The 21,032-nt window shown below is 38.2% G+C and overlaps 1 protein-coding gene across 4 annotated transcripts in view; it reads left to right on the top strand.

Moving 5' to 3' along the window:
* The window catches only part of LOC149305982 (cadherin-8-like), a 192,284-nt gene that overhangs the window by 129,325 nt on the left and 41,927 nt on the right, over positions 1–21,032 (top strand). For all 4 annotated transcript variants that reach the window (XM_089476883.1, XM_089476882.1, XM_089476881.1 and 1 more), the window contains 2 exons: positions 722–975; positions 7,934–8,070. In XM_089476883.1, coding sequence (XP_089333009.1) covers positions 722–975; positions 7,934–8,070 — 391 coding nt within the window. The remainder of the gene's footprint in view (positions 1–721; positions 976–7,933; positions 8,071–21,032) is intronic.

Genomic DNA, 21,032 nt, shown 5'->3' on the forward strand with positions numbered 1-21,032 from the left:
TTTTAACTGACCAGAAGCATCTCTGTCTTGTCTGGATTAAGCTTCTGTTTGTTTGCCCTCATCCAGTTCATCACAGCTGCCAGGCATGGGCTTAGGAACAGCATCCTTGGGAATATTTTATACTCATACAGTAGTCCAGTTTAAGCCAAAGATGGATGAAAACATGTGTAATTTATGTTGCTCGCTATAACTATAGCAGCAGATACAGCCACTAGAGACACTATAAGATTTTGTCATGGGTATCAGGTACAAATATCCTCATAAAACCCAATCAATATGTATGTTAACATTACCTTTACCCATGTGATTGTATCTAAATAGAACAGAATGCTGCTTTTCCTCGCTACGGAACAATCATTTCCAGTTCTTTATATTTGCCCACTCATTCTGTATATACTGTAGTAGAATATTTCCTTCATGCGAACATTTATATTTTTCTTTGCTTCTTATCTCCAGTGAAAATGATACTGATTAGTTATGAGATTAATATGCAATCCAAGCCATTAGCACTTTCTAAAAACAATTACATGGCTGTACCAGAGAAATAACACCACATGAACAAGGAGAACTGCAGTTTGTTGGAGTCTCACTGAATCCTGCCCAATAAACAAATATCAATAAGCTTAAATGTATACTACTTCCATCCATTGATATTTTATTTGCTTGTTCTTGCTGCTGTACTCATTAGTGAAAACAATTTATCTTCATCATTCTTTAACAGCCTCTGGACTTCGAGACCAAAAGATCCTATACTCTAAAGATAGAAGCTACTAATGTACAGGTTGATCCACGTTTCATCGGTGTGGGACCTTTCAAGGATACAGCGACAGTAAAAATCGTAGTAGAGGATGCTGATGAGCCTCCAGTCTTTTCTTCGCCAACCTACCTTCTGGAAGTGCATGAAAATGCGGCTATTAACTCTGTGATTGGTCAAGTGACTGCTCATGATCCTGATGTATCTTCAAGCTCAATAAGGTACTGCAATTTAAATCTATCTGCTGTGTGTGTGTTTCGAAGAATTTCATCAGTATATCATGCATATGCTATCAAAGAATGTGATGTATCAATATGGCCTGTCTTGTACATGGAGGACACCTTTGGGCATCTTCTGGCCATGTCCTCTCCTTTGGAGATTAGGTTTTGACCAGATAGAGAGCAATTCTATCGATGCTCCATCCATAGGATATTTTCCCTTTCCTGTTACATCCCTCTGGGGAATGTTTTATTTTCCTAGGCCTTTTAAAATATTGTTTGGACTTTTTATTATTTAAAAGTTTACTTTTCTTCTTTCTTAAAAAAAGAACTATAGGTTGAGTCCTCTTTATTCAGAATTCCAAAGTCCAAAATATTATATATATATATATATATATATATATATATATCCCAAACCTTTTTTTCATCAGTAGCTGAGAGTAGTGACATTTTTGCTTTCTGATGGTTTAATATACACAAACTTTGTTTCATGCACAAAATTATTTTAAAAAATAGTGTACAAAATTACCTTCAGGCTATGTGTATATGGTGAATATGAAATATTAATGAATTTTGTGTTTAGACATGGATCCCATCTCCAAGATATTTCATTATGTAAATATATGAAAACATAGGTATTCTGAAATCCATAATTTAAAAAAAAAATCCAAAATCCAAAACAGTTCTAGTCCCAGGCATTTTGGATAAAGGAGACTCAACCTGTAATTTGGATTAACTACTGTGCTCTTTTAATATGGTTTTGATTTTTTTTCTTATTTTGGTTTAATTTGATTATTTAGTTGGTACCATGAGTTGCTCTGAGAGTGATAACTCTGAACAGCTGGCAAGGAAGGAAGGTGAAACAAAGTAGGAAGGACCAGAGGAAGACAGTAGATATGCAGTTGGTGAACCCAAAGGTGCCAGAAAGCAATATAGTTCAGGTCTGAAGTCAATCAGTGGCAGAGAGCATGTTTTACATGCAGAAGGTCTTATGCCCAAGCCTTAGCTTTCCATTTATAAAAAGAATAGATGATGAAAAAGATCTCAGCCTCCATCCCTGGAGAGTTGCTGCCAGTCATAGTACAGAATACTGGCCTAAATGGACAAATAGGCTGGCCTTGTAAGAGGTGTCTTTCTCTGTTCCTCATTCCAGGTCAATATATATGTACCCATATCTGAATATTCATCTCTGTGTGTTTACTGCATAAACAGTTTTGTATTCAATTTCCTTTAATAATGCTTTGTTATGGACAATTTTCTTTCATATCATGTGACTGGAGTATAATCCAAAAAAAAAATTAAGAAAGGTACAAATACCAAAGAGTAACTGGATTTATTTGCTGTATTTAGTTGGGAAGTGCAAATTGAGTGGTTTAGTATCAGAATGAAAACTGACCAATTTTCTCTACAAAAATAAAACAACAATACCTGTACAACGTACAGACAAAATAAGCAAATAAAATAAAATAAAATAGACGATATATTGTGTCAAGGAGCATAAGTGATCAGCTCAGGTCTCAACAGATACCCAACAATGCTGATACACACACACACACACACACACACACACACATCCATATCCATATCCACAATCACTACTTAATTGTGATTTTGACAATATTGTGACAATTCTACCTCCTTATACCTACTTTATTGGGCATTAACTGAATGGGAAGAATGGGGTCCATTCTGTTGGCTAAATGATGTATCCATCAAGTTTAGATAGGCAGGCAGGCAGGGAAAGGTTACTCAGGGCCTGTACAGATTGGAAGAAAGGAGCAGACAGAGGCAATGATCCACTCCAATTGATGAGGCCAGGTGACCAAGGAATTTCCAGTGAAGTAAGTCTAATAAAATATCAGGAGGGCAATGTTTTTGGATATCATGTAACCGTTTCATACCATTTCAGTCCAAAGTCCTTTCCGTGATATTTTCTAAAAAGCTCTGCTTAATGTTGTGATTTTGCAATAGCCCTGGGTGATTCTCTAATAGATGTCAGGGGGTGAACTATGAATTGCCTTGCACGGAAGATGAGTAAGCTAAATATCTAGGGTTAAGGAACCTAATGGAAAGTAGCCAGCCAGCAGGGCAATGGATCGTGCAGGAAGCAAGGAGGGTAAGGATCAGAGGTGTAAGGTAGCAAGGGATCACAGGGTTGGGGTGCTGTGAACTATTGATTAGCAGTAATATTGACATCAACTGCCATCCCTTTCAGGCTCTTCTATTCTTTCTGGTTTTAACTACAACCTCAATGTTGTGGAGATAGCAGGGAAGAATTTCCCCTGCTACAGTATATTGTTCGTTTGCTTGTTGAATTTATATCTAGCCTTTCCTCTGAAATGGGATTTAAAGTGACTCACAATAATTTTTGAAAAGATGAAAATAAAACACTACTTTACAAAAATAAAAAAAGAAAGAAAGAATTAAATAGCAATATTTTAAGAAAAAGATTAGAAGAGTGAAAAACACTTAAGACTTGCATTTAGTAAACACAGAAACTTTTAGACCTGATGTGTTGCTGTGGATCAATAAAGCTAAATGTATGATTGGGTTCTTCCATGCATGAAAAATATGGGGACTATCCTGAAGACTGCTTGAGCTTCAAAATTCATTGCTGCAAAACTGGTTAGGACAAAACAAAACAGAGGATGCAAATTCATAGTACATTAAATGAGAGGTAGTATAAGGCTGGTCTACACATGGAAAAAACTCATCATTCCAGTCAAATAGAATGTAATCCAGCCATATCTGATTTGTGTGGGCTTGGGATTTTTGTGCCCCCCCCCCAAAAAAAAAAACCACTATCAAAATTCCCTTCTTCTTTTTCCTTCCTATTTGGATGGCTGTTGTTCAGCCAGCCCCAAAATCAACTCTTAAGGCAGGATGCGCCTGAAGTCGTAGCAACAGCAGATGAATCTAAGTACTCTCAGACTGCATCACTTCTGCATGACTTTACCCCTGCTTGTGCTACATTAATCTGTATTTTTAATAAAGTACAAATTAAAAGTACTAATGCACATGTTTATATTTCAGCTGCTGATATCTGTCAGAAAAGTGGAAAAAACTAATGAAAAATGAACAATTCAGCAGCATGAAACCCAGTATAAAGCTAATTTCCAACACACATACACTACTATAAGAAACTGAGGTTATGAAATTTTACATACGAATCCGAAAGGATTGCAAAGGGCACATCCAGACCAGTTGAAAAGCCTCAGATGTTGTCCCTGTTATTTCTCGCTTCTTTGTTGAGTTAAAATAGCTGGTATAAAATGTCTCTCTGATCATACCAGGAGCTAACAGAAAATATTTGGGGGTAAGCAAAATATGTATGGATCCCCAAAATAAAGCTGGAGAGGACAGGAACAAAAACTGGGGCTTCATAGTCTTTGTAATCAGTCGGGATCTGGTGTTAATGTCATTTCTGCCAAAATTCTGGGTCCAATAATCATTGAATTTGGATGAGTCACATTTCTAGTATGTTTGTTACATCTTTTGCTTTACTCATAAATGTAAAAGCCATCAGGTCATGGGTGACATTCTTCTCCCTTCTACAGACTTCTCCCCTTAAAGGGAAAAAAATAAACATAACATACATACATAAATGCAGAAAGAGAGTAAGCAAGAGAGAGGATATTTCATTCTTGGCAGAAGAAAATCATGTTCTTAATTCACAGCAGGCCCTAAAATTCTAGATACAGTATTTTATGCCTTCCTGAGATGCAGCTGTTTATCTCAGTCACCTAGTAACATGCCCTCTCCAGTTGGCATTGCTGAGATGCGGTGATTTACGGCATCAATATTGTGATTCACATCTCAGCAGGGGGAAGCAAAAAGGGTGCTGGTGGAGGTTTCATAATGCCAAGTGCTGTTGGAAGCCTTCATTTACATTGGTACAAAACAGGAGGCATTTTGTGACAGAGAGTAAACAGGCAGAGAAGTAATACTGCTGGAAATTGCCTTGGAATCTTCCTCAGAACCGTTAGATAAAGAAACACGATCGTACCACTTGTTTCCTCCAGCATTCAGTCTCAAAAGCAAACAACCAAGTCCCAGTAAACTGTGGTGTTACAATGGCAATTTCCAAGCTTATTATTTACCCAGGCCTCCCCTCCCCTTCACAGAAATATACTTTATATATTGCTTAGATGTTTGACAGTGTGCCCTCATTAAAAAGAGTTATAATATCATTATCAAGACAAGGTAGCTACAAACATCGCAGACGATATATATTAAGAGTCAGGAGGGGGCTTTCCTTGCTGGCAAACCTGTAAACCTGTTTCATTTGTGCTGAGAAATTGTTATACTTTTTAATTCATTTTGGGGTTGTGAATAGCTTGTTGAAAGTCAATATGGAAACCCACACAAACCCCCAGTTTTTATGGCTAGAGATACTGTAAACAAAATTACATCAGGGGAGGCATTTATTTACTTAGCTAAATAAAATCAACATGAAATATGACATTTTGCTTGTGCATAGGAATCGAGGTTCACAATTTTATTCTATTTAAGTGGAAATATTGCATATTGTTTGTTTTCTAATTTCTATTTTCTAAAAGACAAATGTGGGATGCTTTAGTATTTCAGCATTGTATGGATGCATAACAGATGAGCTGGAAATCTGGGTAGCAAACACCATAAAATAATAAGAATTACATAAAGTTATTGCCTTCATATCCTGCTGTTAATCTTCCTATGAGTGTATGATAGGCTATTGTGAGTGTTGAGTTTTGGTGGGATTTTGCTAGGGCTGCATATTTCAAGTGTCTTGAGATCATGCAGCAAACTGTTATTGGGTTACTATGTTATTATATTTTTAGTGTCAAGGACAGAGAGAGGTGCTTATGAAATGTTATACTTTATGTGTCAAAAGAACTTGGCAGGTGTTGCGCTCTATGCACTTTGACTTGGGTAGGCTTTGTGACTGTTTTGAGTGGCAAAAATGTATTTGGGCTTAACACTCAACTTTAGTCTTAGTTTAAGTAAAGTTAAGATAGTATCTGTAGCACTCTTCTTGTGTTCTGAGTCAAACAGTGCACAGTCAGCCTCATCATCGACCAAGAATTTCATCCAGGTCTACTTAAAATCTTATAATGTGGAGTATATTTACATATTTGTGCTGCTTATTGATGATAATGGTGAGAGCAACAATTTTTTGGATGTGCATACGAGAAGATTCAGAAAACAAGACATAGCATAAACAGATGGACAGAATACCATGCTGCCCACATTTTTCGCTGAGGTTAGTCTCTGGGCTGGTGCAGTAATGGACAGATGTTTGCACATCCACCCATCCACCACTGCACAATGGACCCATCACAATTATCCTCCTTTTATGCCACTAACACCAGTTCTCCCCCGTTTTGGCCTGATCCTGTCCCATGCATGGCTTGGGAAAAAATGGCCATGTGATAATCTCCTTTCCATCTGCCCATTTCAGGCTAGTCAGAGCCAGCCCTACCATTAGGCAATTGGAAGCATCCAGCTTGAACAACAGATTTTTGATACCATGAAAGGGCATCAGTTAGTAGTTACTTAATTTTATATTGTGGCATGTTTACTTGTAGGGAAAAGGGAGATGCTTTGGGGGGCTACTTTCTCAGGTATTTTAATAAATTGGCTAGCGTTCAGTTCCATGTATCTTTTCATGGGTTGGGGAGAGGTATTTGCTGACCTGTTTCATCTCTGCCCTGAGATCAGTTCATATCGGAATTCACAAAGGACAAATTGCTTAAGCATCCCAATTACAACCTTTGCCCTCAATGTGGCAGAATACATACAACCCATTTTGACACTTCCTACTAAATCATCACTGCCTATTGAGGCAGAATACTGAGCAGATGCAAAACAGTTATGGCAGGATGTTATTAGATGCAGAACCTCAGAACAATAGTCATTATAGACTCTGATATAAATTCACTGCTAGGATTTAGTGAAACCTTTCAAAGCTGTGGCTGTCACACCATATCAGTACTTCCCAGTCTCTCTCTCTCTCTCTCTCTCTCTCTCTCTCTCTCTCTCTCTCTCTCACACACACACACACACACACACACACACATATTCTCATCTCTTCTCTCATTGTACATCATCCATCAGCAATTGGAAGCCTTAATTTTCCAGTTTGGTTTCTTTTACAAGTAATGCATTAATAAAACAGGTATATGAAAATGGACTAGCATAAAAAGCTTTCCCGGAGACCTTGCAGGGAGTTTGAAATCACCATTTTGTTTAATGCCCCGTTGGAACAATTTACTGCAGCTCTTTCTTGTTAGTCAAGCTGGCTTCTCTGTTTAAAGCTGCATAATGTACCTGTGCATTCTTATTTGCAATCTCTGCTTAGCTGTCAGATCAGAGTTGTTTTGTTAGAAACCGATGATGACAGTCCGTAAAGCAGTAAATCTCTCTGGTTTGGGGGAGACATCTTTTTACTGGTAAAGGGTGATTTGTTAACCAGCAACTGTCCACAGAATTACTTTCAAACATACACAAGTGACATGTTTACTTAATTAATCAAAACTGGAGTATATGAGTGTAAGTTGCATCTTCATTAAAACACACGCACACACACACACACACACACACACAAAACTCTGCCTGCTTAAGGTATTGACAGCATTATCAGCATCCGCTATGAAATACGATGTGAGCTGTTCAATAAATTTGATGGATCATCTAATTAACTCTTGATTCACAGTGGTTTTGCAAAGATACTACCTGATCAGATGACAGCTCCCAACCTTCATGCTGAGAGCACACAGCTAATTACTCCTTGGACTATAATTCTGTTTCTTGATTCTTGGTTCATTGTTTTTATCTTATATTTTATTACATGATTGAGCTCTTCAAACTTATTGGGGCTATCAAACTGCTGTTTCTGATTGATTTCTCAGATTGTGTTACTGCAGTGCATTCAGGCCATACGAATGTATTCAAGTAAATTTCAAGGATGTCCATTTTGTAGGTTTTCTATTGATCGGAACACTGACCTTGAGAGACAATTCAACATTAATACACAAGATGGAAGAATAACATTGGCAACCCCACTGGATAGAGAAACCAGCACATGGCACAATATAACCATTGTAGCAACGGAAGACAGTAAGTGTCCATTAATGCTAAATTTGTCCTTTCACTGTTTTGTTGTGTGTACTAGTTACCATTGAGAATGCAAATACAAAAGGCACTGAATCATGCAAAGTATGTTGACAGAAGCCAATGTTTTGCTTTGCTTGGTCTTTCATTGTATCTAGTGTAATATAAGACCAACAAAAAAAAATTAGATAACTGTTCCATGTCTGAGACTAATTTAATCAGGATAAATTGACTTTCAATCCATTTTTTGAGCAGTGTTGATCATTGCAATCCAATACGTACTTATGTAATGATGAGCTTCGGTTTGATAAAATGAGCCCTATATCATCTGCACACACATCCATTTCATATTTGTTTAAGCATTATCAAAATTCCTCCTGTTCTACTAGTATTTGGTTTGTAAGTGTGGAGTGATAGCCCTCTTTATAGCTTGATTGTTTATTCCAACTTAACAATCATGTTAATCATTGCAGCAATAGGAACTTAGTATGTCAACACTTTGATTTTGTGAGTCTATTAGGACAGAGCATTGGAGTACAGTTGGGGTACAAGGATGTATAGAAGGATGGTTGTGGAGCCGGTCTTCACCTCCTGATATGTATTTGCATATGAATCAATCTGAGGGAGAACCCTGAATATTTATTAGAAGATGTGAGGACAACTTACTCTATAAAAGAAAAGATCTCCTTCAATGGTGGGAAATAATGTAGGGTCAGGGATTCCTATCACATGGAAAAGTTCCTACATACATACATTTGAATATTTAATACTCTTTAGATTTTTGAAATTAATGCCTGAGGGTCACAGGTGGAGCCTGCTAGTAGGATCCCACTCATATGCGTGTTCGTTGTATGTAATAATATTAATACCTGAAAGGGACTGTCAGCTTTCTTCCATGGTTATTCTGAAGGGTGAGCTCTGTGTAAGAAGTGACAAACTTCAAGAGGCTATATTTTCATTGATGCTGCATTGTTTTATCCCCAGATGACTACTAATATGTATGAGCTGACAATCTATCCAAATTGCTATCCTTTTTAGAAGAAATTGCTGTTCGTTAAAAGTTAAAAACTTTAAATGTGGTATCCCCCTTCTAACATCAAACTTTCTAAGTGACACTCCATTATTCCAGTTTAACTGCTATGTTTTTAAGGTTGCTCTCCTATACTTTCAGGCATTTTATATTTTCTTCCCTTTTGGGTTTCTTTCTCTATTCATTTAGCATGAGAGGGTCATGGGCATTAAAAGTTGAGTCAATTTTTAACTCAAAAATTTGAGTCAGCTTATCCATGAGTCAATGTAAATACTGTACTTTAACTCTTATTTAAAAAGGAACCATCCCTTGGTGAAAGGCCAGTGTATAATCTGTTCTGGAAGCACTGACCTCCTCTCTGTTCTCTCATCCATCAGCCTTTAGTGTGAGCACAAACGGTTATGCTTGCTGGAAATCTATAAGTTCTTTGGCATTGTTTTTCTTTGCTTCATTCTTTAGATCATTTTTACATACCCCTAAATCTTACCCTTGACTTATCCATGGGTGATATCAAAACCCATAATTTGAGCCTTCAGATCTGCCTTTGACTTATACATGAGGTCGATTTACAGTTGAGTGTATGCGGTACCTCCTCGGATCTGATCTATGTCTTATGTCTAATCTAGATGTTTGTTTATATATTATTTCTGCTTTTTAATTCCCAGACCTGTTCAGTTGTGAAACCATGAAGAATTTGAAATTCATGATATATACCTTCATATGCCAGGGTGCCACTATACATTAGAAATAATGCAGTTTGACACCACTTTAAGTTATGTATCTCCATCCCATAGATACCTGCAAGTTGTAGTTTTACAAGGTCTTTAGTCTTCTCTGCCAATGTAGTCACAAAACTACAAATCCAAGGATTCGGTAGGATGGTGCCCTGACAGTTAAAGTGGTGTCAAACTGCATTATTTCTACAGTGCATATGCACACTTAGAGATAGAGCACAGAAAAATGTTCTGAAATTATATATGTTCACCCCTGATTCACTACGAAAGATAGTTTAGAAAAAATTGTGTAATTGTTTTATACAGTCATCTTCCATGTGGACACAAGGAAGAGTATAACTACTCCACCACAAAGCACGCCATTAGTGCCTATGTGTTGTTAGTGTTCTGTTTATGCCGTTCCTTTAAAACTGTGTTTGTTTTCTGCTATAAAAGAAGAATAGTTTTTCTTGCCCTAACCCTGTGGGAAATGCTACCACTTTTTCCTTGCAGGCAGGCTGCCAAAATGAGACTGCACATGCTACGTGCTTTGAACAAGGCCATAGATTTTATTAGCATTCTCTTTGTAGCATCTGCTGTAGATAAATCCAGTTCACAACCTAGCAACAGGGGATTCTTTCATGCTTGCTCTAGGTGGATCTCTCTCCTTGCACATACTGGAGAGTTCTTACCTGTTCTCAGTCACCTGTAAGAGCTGATACCAGTACCCCTACTTCAGTAGGCAATATTGACTATTCTTATAGATGCTTCTTTAGGTAATCCTTCATTGCTTCTGTGGCTTGGAATCCAGGTGTTTCTGAATGCCCCCTTGCCTCATTATTACCTAGGGAGGCCTTTCTTTGGGTTTACCCACCCGATATGGTTGGGCACATAGTGACCGTTTCCTTTGGTGACATTTAACTTTGAACTGCTCTCTCTAGAGGTCCATTCAAGCTACACAGTTACGGCATTATTATTCCGCTTTCACTCTCATAAGGTGCAGAAATAAAGCAGTTTGACACCACTTTGCCTGCCATGGCTCCATCCAGTGGAATCCTAGAAATTGTAGTTGAGTGAGGCACCAGAGCTCTCTGGCAGACTAGGGAGTTTATCACATGGGAGGTAAGGTGCCCTGTGCATATACGGGGTTTAAATCCCAGGAAAATCCCACAAGAGTGGGATTGTTTTCAGACATGTCACATGAATTAAGCATTAACCCAACATTAACCCGTACAAAAAGCGGCAAAATCATACTGCTTTTTAACTTTGGGATTTTCCTGAAGTTAAAAAGCGGCATGATTTTGCTGCTTTTTGCACGTGTTAATTTCACATCAATGCTTAATTTGAGCAATGTTCTCTGAAAACAATCCCACTCCTGCAGGATTTTCCCAGGTTTAAACCCTATTTCTGCATGGGATTTGGGTGCTTCCCTCCCATGTGATAAACTCCTTTGATGAATACCTCACCAAACTACAAATCCCAGGATTCCACAGGATTGAGCCATGACAGTTAAAGTGGAGTCAAGCCGCTTTATTTCTGCAGTGTGGAAAAGCTGATAGTTACATCCCAAGGGATTCTGTGGTGAGAATTCTGGTTGAGAATACCAAATGCTGATCCCTAAACTACCAGTTCTTGGATTCCATAGGATGGAACCATAGCAGTTAAAGTGGAATAATAGCACAGTGATTGTGTAATGTTAATGGGCCCCTAGGACTGTGAATATGATCATTGATCATATCATATCTACAGGTATCAGGTAAGAGTGATCCAACTTGCCCAGTAATTTTAAACCAAAGAAAAAAAGAGAGATTATTTCAATGCAGGAATGGATAATGCTGGTCAACTGCAATGTTCACCATCCCTCACTATTGGCTGTGATGGTTGTGGTTGATGGGGTTTATAGACCAAAACCACAAGGGGTTGGACTTGATAGACCTTGAGGTCTCTTCCAACTCTATGATTGTCTGATTTCCATGATCTTGACCAAAATTGCCCCAGACAACAAGAATTCAAAGGACATAAACTGCCAAAGGGGAGCAGCTTTCTTCATAACTGGAGCTGGAGCAGAACGTCTTTAACTGGAGGATAGGAATTATGTGATCCTCCATGTGCTGTTGGACTGCAACTCCTAGCCATTACATTCTGTAATGTTTGTTTTACATCTGTGAGCCAACTTGGTCCATTCGGGGAGAAAGACAGCATATAAATGAAATAAATAAATAAATAAATAAATAAATAAATAAATAAATTCTAACCAGTATAGCCAATGTTTAAGGATGCGGAAATTGCAGTTCAACATCATCTGGAGAGTCACACAGTCCTCAACCTCAGTTTAATCTCTCCTCCATACATTCTGAAGTTTTAATCCAAATTGCTTCCATACCTAATTAAAAAAGAAGTGTGGTTGCTAATCATGCCATTAGCATAACATCTGCCCGGTTCTTAATGTGCTGACTTATTGACTGCTGGGCCTTTTTTAGTTGTTTGTTGGGGAGAAAAAATAAGCAAGGATTTCTTTTTCCACTCTAATACTGCTCTTGTCTTTCTTTTTTATATAAACCTTTCTTGCTGTTTATGCTTTTTATGATTTGTAAACTGTCTCCAAAATGACTGTGATAAGTCAAGGGAATAAATAAATGAATAAAGGGTTTGCCTGAAGCATGCCTGTCCTACTTGAAGAGCCCTCCTGTTATTTCGTCCACTGACTTCTGATGATGTTTCTGGGAAGACTGAAGTGTTTTCTCAATTTTTTTTTTTACCTGTTATGGATACTCTCTGTTGCAAATGCTATCGGCTGAAACAAAAGAAGCAAAGAATGCTGCTAGAGAAAAGGGATAGAAAAGGACCAGTTGCTGTTGTGTGCCCTCAAGCTGTTTCTGAGTTATGATGACTCTATGGTGACCCTGTTGCAGGGTTTTCTCAGCAAGATTTGTTCAGAGAGGGTTTATCTTTGTTTTCCTTGGAAGCAGAATGAGTGTGACTTGGCCAGGGCCAACCAGTGGGTTTCCATGGCTGAGTCGGGATTGAAGCCCTAGTCTCCAAGTCCTTGTCCAACTGTCAAACTATTACACAAAGGTGCCTCCCTGAAAAGTAATGACTTATAAAGTTTTAAATGCAGTTTGGATTATAACTTCAGTATGTGTGGAGTAAATATGGAATTTGGATTATAACTGCAGTATGTATGGAGGAGGGATGAAGCCAGGGGCGCAGACAGTTGAAGTGGTGTCAAATCAGATTATTTCCGCAGTGCGACTGCAGTCTATGTTTCGTATTTTTTTAAGTCTGTAGCTATGTTGTAATTTTTAAGAACTCCATAGAAATTTGTTATTCCCATATGAAATTTCTCCCAAATATTTACACATTTTGCTGGTTGTTTCCCTGACCCATGAATATTTGTGCTCATGTTTTCTTAATATACACAATTTTGTACAACATTTCCCCTAATAGGCTGCCATTCTTGGAGAAAGTTGGCATACAAATGTAATGAAATGAATAGATTAATATATTTGGGTATAATATTTTTTTCAACAAACTCTTATGTAATTGAACCAGAAGTGTGCAAACTGAAGGATAGCAGTGTTACTATGTCAGTTCAAGGAGCTTGGAACATTTTTTTTAATACTAGCATCAAAAATAGCATTTTAAAAGTAGCTTTGCACTGGGGCCACAACAAACTACAATTCCCAGAATTCCATAGCATTGACGCATGGCAGCTAAAGTGATGCGAAACTGGATTATTTTTGCAGTGCAGTCATAGGCTGTGGTATAGACTCGGCTAACATGTTTACTCTGCTAATGAAAGAATGTGTGTTTCATAATTTAGGACTCCTAGATAAACTAGCATCATATATGTGATAAAGGAAGCAGGGAATCAATGTGTGTTTTTCTAACAAATGTTGAAATATAGATGCAGAGATTGTCTATGGTGCAATAGCTACAAATAGTTATGGCGCTCCTGTCCATTGGCCTACCACCCTTTTCTTAACAGAATACATTTATTTAATTTTTAGTAAGTACTCTTGTAGAAATTGAGAGAAGGAGCCCTGGGGAAAACAGGAAATTTGAAAAGCTGCTGGCTAATAAAGCCTTGAAAGGGTTGCTATGGGTGATAATTTTACCTGAACGTTTATTTTCATTGGAAGAATCATGAATTTGGGAGAACAAAAGAAAAAAAAGAAGCGTTGAGAGCTTTTGCATAACACCAGTTCAAACAGAGATCATCACTTTATGAGGCCTCTTAGCGTGGTACAAAATATTTGTCTGTTTTGTTAAACTGTGCTGGAAATGGAAAACATTTACATTCTATACCTGTATATGCAAACTATGTATGGGGCATTGAAAGTGAACTGGATAACAACAAAACCACGTGGCCATTTGTTGTGCAACATTGCTGTTTGTTTGTTTTACATAGAATACAGCAATGTTACACAACAAAATGCTGCACAAAATCAGCAATGGTGCACAAGAAATAGCCATATGAGTTTCTTGTGCAATGTTGTACATTTTGTACATTTTGGTTGTGCAACCTTTTTCTTGTACAACATTGCTGGTTTTTACATAGAACACACGAAACATCATGAGCAGTAGTGTTTTGAGGACAAATCCTCCCACATTTTCCCCAAACGTTCTAATTTAGTTTGATAGAAATGACGCTACTTTTTGAAAAGGATTACAGAGAGTTTCAGAGGAGAAAATTTCAGAGAATTCCCCATCTTTGCATTTTATGACTCTTGTACTATTTTTCCTCATGATGTGGTCAAGATGTGTGTGTTGTCTTTTACAATAATAATAATAAAATCTGTTGCTTTTGGTAACATCCCAGCTTCTCCTTGCTGCAGTGAAAGCTCAGGGGAAAATGTCAAAAGGAAATTCCTCCTATATGACTTTTTCAGACCAGAAAGTGTGGACAGCTGGGGAAGCTGCAAAACGATTAAAAGATGTGTAATAGGAAAAATAAGTGCTGCATCCATAGCCAGCTTGAAATGTTACAATGACTTCACCAAAATATATTCCAATGGGACCTGTGAATGAAGCAGAAAAATAGAAGCTTCTTTCAGGAGAAGATCTTCCAACAAAGACAAGCATTTGCGAAAAATGGAGACGAGGCCCACAATAAGGTTGGCCTATTTGGCAATGTATCTGCAAGATGTGTCTCCAGTGGCTCCTCAAAACATTGGCAGGCATCAGGTTACAAGATCATAAGCTGGACTTTAAATTTAGGGTTTTTAATGACAGAATATGACCGCCACCCCCCAAAAAACCCTACCTCTAAAGCCAGGCACTTCTCCAACTGAAAGGTTTTTGACTAGATTACTGTCCCAGACACAGGGAACATTGGGAGAAGCAATTTTGGCAGGATCCCTAGAGTCTCTTCTGGTGTCTAAGGCCCTGTACAGATCTGCAAAAAGCACTGGCACAGATATGATATGATCACTGTGGCACAGTGCCCAAATGGCATAACACAGAAGGGGTGTCATCATGATACGCCACCATACCTATGAGACAGCTTCTTTTTGCTCCCTCCAGAGAGTGGATTGGTGCCGCAGCATGTGGTTGCTGTGGCACTGATCTAGGGCAAAAAGGGGCAGCTGCATGCTGCCCATCTGTATAGCCCCTAACTCAATCCATCCTGCAAATGGGAGAGTACTACTTGGCATCCCCCAGTTCCTTGATCTTCAGCACCTCAGAACCCCTTTGATTGGGGAACTGCTTGGCTTAAGCAAGATTGAGAGAAGTACCTATGTGACAGAACTTTGTACTTATGTCTGCCAATACAAGACTTTGGCCTGAAATAGTTGAAGTTGGACTAGATTGCCCTTCCAACTCTAAGTTTCTGATTCTATAAATAGAATGGTGAATTTCAAGAAACTGTGCATAGCTGTAACTCAGGCAGACGCTTCTGAGTTCTGCCATCAGTTATTCCAATGGAAAAGGATCTCAGCAAGATTAGGTAAAACAATTGCTCTGTTGGATATGTGCTCAAGTCAGAGTAGACTACTGAGCGTTCTATAGCAATAGTCTGATTCAACAAGAGGTAAATATGTGATGAATATTTCTGTAGGCCTCTTCCCCAAATCAGTGACTGTAAAACTATTTGTAAAACGCCACAATCTATCAGGGACCATTTGGCTCTTCAAGCTCCATTGATCACTGCTTTTGCAGGAATACTGTGATACAACCTCTCTCTCTCTCTCTCTCTCTCTCTCTCTGTGTGTGTGTGTGTGTATGTGTGTGTGTATTTGAACAAAGAAAATAATTCACACAAAGTCTTTTGCGAATCAATCACCTTTTTGTCTTTGGCTTGCTTCAGATCTTGCTTACACCTGATAATGGGAGCTTGTGAATACCAGCAATTCCAGTGGAATTACAATAGAAGTAGAAAGCATCAAAATCCAACAGGAAGGTTTTTAAAACTATAATAGAACTTAAGTCTTTTGAATATGATCCCAATCAGTAGGCATCATGTGAACCACAGCATTTATCACCATGGAAAGTCTGTTTTTTTATGGCGTGACTGTGAAAATAATGATACCAAATGGTGCCATGTATTTGAGTTCCTGCTGCTTAAATGTTCTGTATTTCCAGCATAATTATATGACATTTGCGTTGAAACAAAGGCTGGAATGTGTACTGCTTTGGGGCTGGTGGGGTGGATTTTGCTTATCTGAAAAGAATTTTTTTAAAAAGCAAAACAAAACAAAACAAAAAACTTCAGAGACTCAAATTATCATGTTGAACAGATTTATACCGGAGAGGTGCTTTATATTTTTAATTGTGATTTATCCTTGTGAGAAGTAAATTTCTCCTGCAGAACAAATTGTTCCTGCTAAACCTGTAGGAAACATCATCATTAAAACTGATAAATGGCAGTCTCACCAAATTATCGCTGAATATTTATCAAGAGTTTTAATTATTAGAAAGTTGGGAGGATAGCGGTTGGAGCCTGGATGGCCATCTCACACTTGTCACAATTTAAATACTACTGGGATGGAGGGAAATGTAGAATTTCTGAACCACAGAATCTTAGTCATTTGAAGCACTTCTGCTGTCTGACTCCCTAAGATATTAGGGAGATTTCACCTCCAGTCATAATGGACTCAGCTGCAATTCCCCCCTCCAAAAATGGCATTATTTTTGCATTTGACCAGCAGTGGAAATTCATTGCTGGGTAAGTCTGATTCCCAGCGCAGAAATTTATTACAAGTATACTGTCAGCAAACTAAATTTTTACAGCATGTCAAAAGCATGACAGCCATAGTCTCTATTGGGAGTGAGGCCTTTTCAAATATCTAGAATACCCACAACCTGATATTTGGAAGGATTATAGAAGAAAGGATGGGATTTCAAGCATTGCTTCTACAAGCAAAAGTCTCCTGTTTGAAAACTTCTTGACTATCAAGTAAAACATAGCTCTGAACTGAAGGCACCTGAGGTTTCCTACATTTATTCTTCACAACATATTTGTAGCCTTATGCTCTAGAGTAGATTTACATGAGAGAGAGATCAGTCACATGGCAGTGATGCAACCCAGGAAAAGGTGCTGGAAACTGGAGTAGTAATAGACCAGAAGAGAGATATGGGAGGATGTCCACCAAAATTGCTACTGAGATAGCCAAGCAAGGTAGACAAGAACATAAATTAGTCATTTATTTGTATATTTATATCCTGCTTTTGCCCCAGAATTGGGAAAATGCTCCAAAACTGAGTCTAGACACAAAGGGATGCTCTGCATCCCAGCTGCAACTCCAATGGCCGGTGAAGTTGCATTCATGTCTTACTGACAGACTACCTTGTAAGTTGTTCATTCGCCACAGTTTGAATCTTGGACTAGATAGAGTTTGATCTGATCCAGCATGACTTTATCGATATGGTCACTAGGATTATGCATGGTGTAGAGCCAGCGATGGTTTGAGTGTTGGTTTAGGACATGGCAAGACCAGGGTTTGAATCAAGTCACCCTCTCTCAGCCTCAGAGGAAGGCAAAGGCAAACCCCCTTTGAACAAATCTGGCCAAGAAAACCCTGTGATAAGGTCACCTGAGGGTTCCCATAAGCCAGAAATGACGTGAAGGTGCACAAAAACAGGATTGTGTGATGAAAATATTTCATTCCAGTACCTCAAGACTGGGCAGTCTCTAGATTTGTGGAATATGATCTACTTTGCCATTTTAAACTAGAACCCTGAGATCTACTTCCCAAAGTCTAGTGCAAAAGACGGATAGTACTAAGAATGCATTTCATTCAAGAATTCTGATCCCAGGAATTTGGATATGAAGACTATACAGAATTCATGGCCATTGCACTGAAAACTTCACTGGTTATAATTGGGATCTTTCATTGCAGCAGTATAATTCAGGATGATGGTGGTGGGATTGTGAATTCTGCCACTATCACCAGAGGCTTACCAGTGGATCTAGATCTACTTCATGCCCATTTTGCTTGTATGACTTTAAACAGATGAAGTTGCAAGCGTGAAATCAAATTGATTCAGCTTCTGTGTCCCTCTATATGACATGTCCAAAATTTGGCACCTGAACAAGTACACGTTCTTTTTCCAGTCAGTTTCTGCATCAACTCCCAATTTGGCCATTATTGGATATGAAAAATCTGATTGATTTTTTTTTCCAAGGTAGAACACTACAGAAGGAAGGACTTTGACCTCACTTCCATGCTTGGTGTGAAGTCAAAACTTGAGGTGTAGGAGAGAAAAATCTGTTGCTAAATTGCAGCAAAAGGGAAATTGACCCCATGAACTGATTTTTATTTTATTTTATTCGGTATCAGTCTAGAGAAAGGCTTTGTGAGTTATGACACAAAGTGGATCAAAATCTCAAGGGTTCTGGCTTGTTGGCCAAATGACCTCTTTATATCTTTGGTGGTGCATTTTGTCTTTAGAATATATATTAAAAAGTGAACTTTCTTTTCTGTTATTGACATTTGGCTTGAAATGCCAGTGAGTTGGAACTATTTCCTGCATTGCAAATACATGACTAGGAACTAACAGATGTCATATATGAAGCTGAGTTTGAAGCCCTTGTGGTAACTTAGCACTTCAGACCAGGGATGCAGAAGTGTGATGGGAATGCAAAGCAATTTTCAGATCAGCCAAGTGCTAGACGACTGTACTTTTTAATGTTTTTCTTCTTCTTCCACTTGTTTAGGTTTTGTCTGTTTGTTTTAAAAACAAAGGATACTGAAAATATATTCGAAGTAGACTGAAATAATTAAAACACATTTACTTTCCATTTTATTAAGTATTAATAAATTCAGCTGCCCGTATTACTGACCACTCAGACTTAATCAATATGGCTGGCATCTTGTTCAATATTTATGAGATTGTAAACTAGACCTATGATCTCATAACTTGGGGATTTGCTTTTATAGTTATTAATGCCTTAATGTGACCCCAAAACCTGAGTCTTAAAGGAAAAGATGCCCTAGCTAAAAGGTTTCTAAGGTCCTGAAGATGGGAACTTTGGGGGGGAAAATGACAATTGGAGCATTCTCATGATTGCAGGGAGTGATCATAATTTATCAACAAATTAACATTATTATTATTATTATTATTATTATTATTATTTCATAGACTCATAAATGAATAGAATTAGAAAAGGCTGAAAGGATCATCTAGTCCAACCCACTCCTATGCAAAGGGTACACTGCTACATATATAACTCAAGACATGACCAGCCACCCTCTGTTTAAAAACAGGATAGTTGTTTGGACAGTCAGAAAAAACACATTTCTCAAAAACTGGAGAGCAAAGAACTTTGGAAAAATTGGGAGCTTAGGGTAGTTTGTTACTTTGTAGTTCATCGCAAGGTGACAAAGAGAGACATTGTTCTTTTGCAACTTTCAAAAATCTTCATACTACTTTCTGATGCTCTCCATTCTTTATTGGTTGGCACAATTCCTGTATGTTCCATTGAAGGACACTTTGTCATGAAGTTCTTTCTCTGACATTTTTTGCAAGTCATCTGGAAAGGAACGGCTGCTTTTGGAATCCCATAGAGCAATGCAAGGAATTTCTAAGCAGAATGAAGAGGATAACCTTTTAGGGAAACATTTCAAATTAAGAGAAAAATCCTTACCCCATTTTCTGTGTCTTATTCTCTCTGGGAATAATTATCTCAAATGATCAGAGAGAAATGAAATGCAGACATTAAGTTGACTCACCAGCAACCTCAAAGTAGGTACAGTAAAGGTTCAGAGACTTTCTGCAAGCGGCACAATAAATGGATAGTTTAACAATGGAGCTGATTATGAGAGCATTTGCCTCTATGAAGGTGTTTCTGCAGCATTCATTTGACAAGCATAAGGAATAACTATCTTTAAATATTCTACATGAAGGCAGATGCTGTTGTGGGGATGCTTCCATTTATTCTTGGCTAGTAGTCGTGTACGATTTTACCACATAAGCATTAGTACATATTAATCTTCTTTGAACCAGTCTCAGCTGTTTACATATTTTAGGGATATAATTCTTCAATAAAGTTTTATGGAAGCAAAGAATTTTGGAAACATTGGTGGTTGGGATAGTTCATTTGTCATTCATTACAAGATGGCAGCGGGATATAGGTCCAAAGCACATTGTAGAAATAATCCAGTCTGAGACCGTTTTAACTACCCTGGCTCAATGCTAGGGAATCTATGAGAGGTGATATGATAGCCCTGTTTAAATACTTGAAGGGATGTCATATTGAGGAGGGAGCAAGCTTGTTTTCTGCTGCTCCAGAGACTAGCACTCGGAACAATGGATGCAAGTTACAGCAAAAGAGATTCCACTTCAACATTAGGAAGAACTTCCTGACAGTAAGGGCTGTTTGACAGTGGAACACACTCCCTCGGAGTGTAGTGCAGTCTCCTCCTTTGGAGGTCTTTAAATAGAAGCTAGGTGGCCATCTGTCGGGGATGAGAGTTCCTGCATGGCAGTGGGTTGGACTGAATGGCTCTTGTGGTCTCTTCCAACTCGACGATTCTATGAATCCTGGGAACTAGTTTTGTGCAAAATTTAGCCTCCTCTGTCTGAGAGCTCTGATGCCACAATAAACTACAGTTTGAAAGATAGCCTAGCACTGAGCCAAGGCAGCTAAAGTGGTCTCAGACTGGATTATTTGTGCAGTGTGTTTTGTACTATAGATATTGTTCCTTTGTAACTTACAAAAATCTTCATACTACTTTCTGATGCTCTGCATTCTTTATTGGTTGGCACAATTCCTGAAGGTA

The sequence above is a fragment of the Sceloporus occidentalis genome, unplaced genomic scaffold, assembly GCF_023333645.1.
Source record: "Sceloporus occidentalis isolate IW3139 unplaced genomic scaffold, rSceOcc1.0.p SCAF_10, whole genome shotgun sequence".
Taxonomy (NCBI): domain Eukaryota; kingdom Metazoa; phylum Chordata; class Lepidosauria; order Squamata; family Phrynosomatidae; genus Sceloporus; species Sceloporus occidentalis.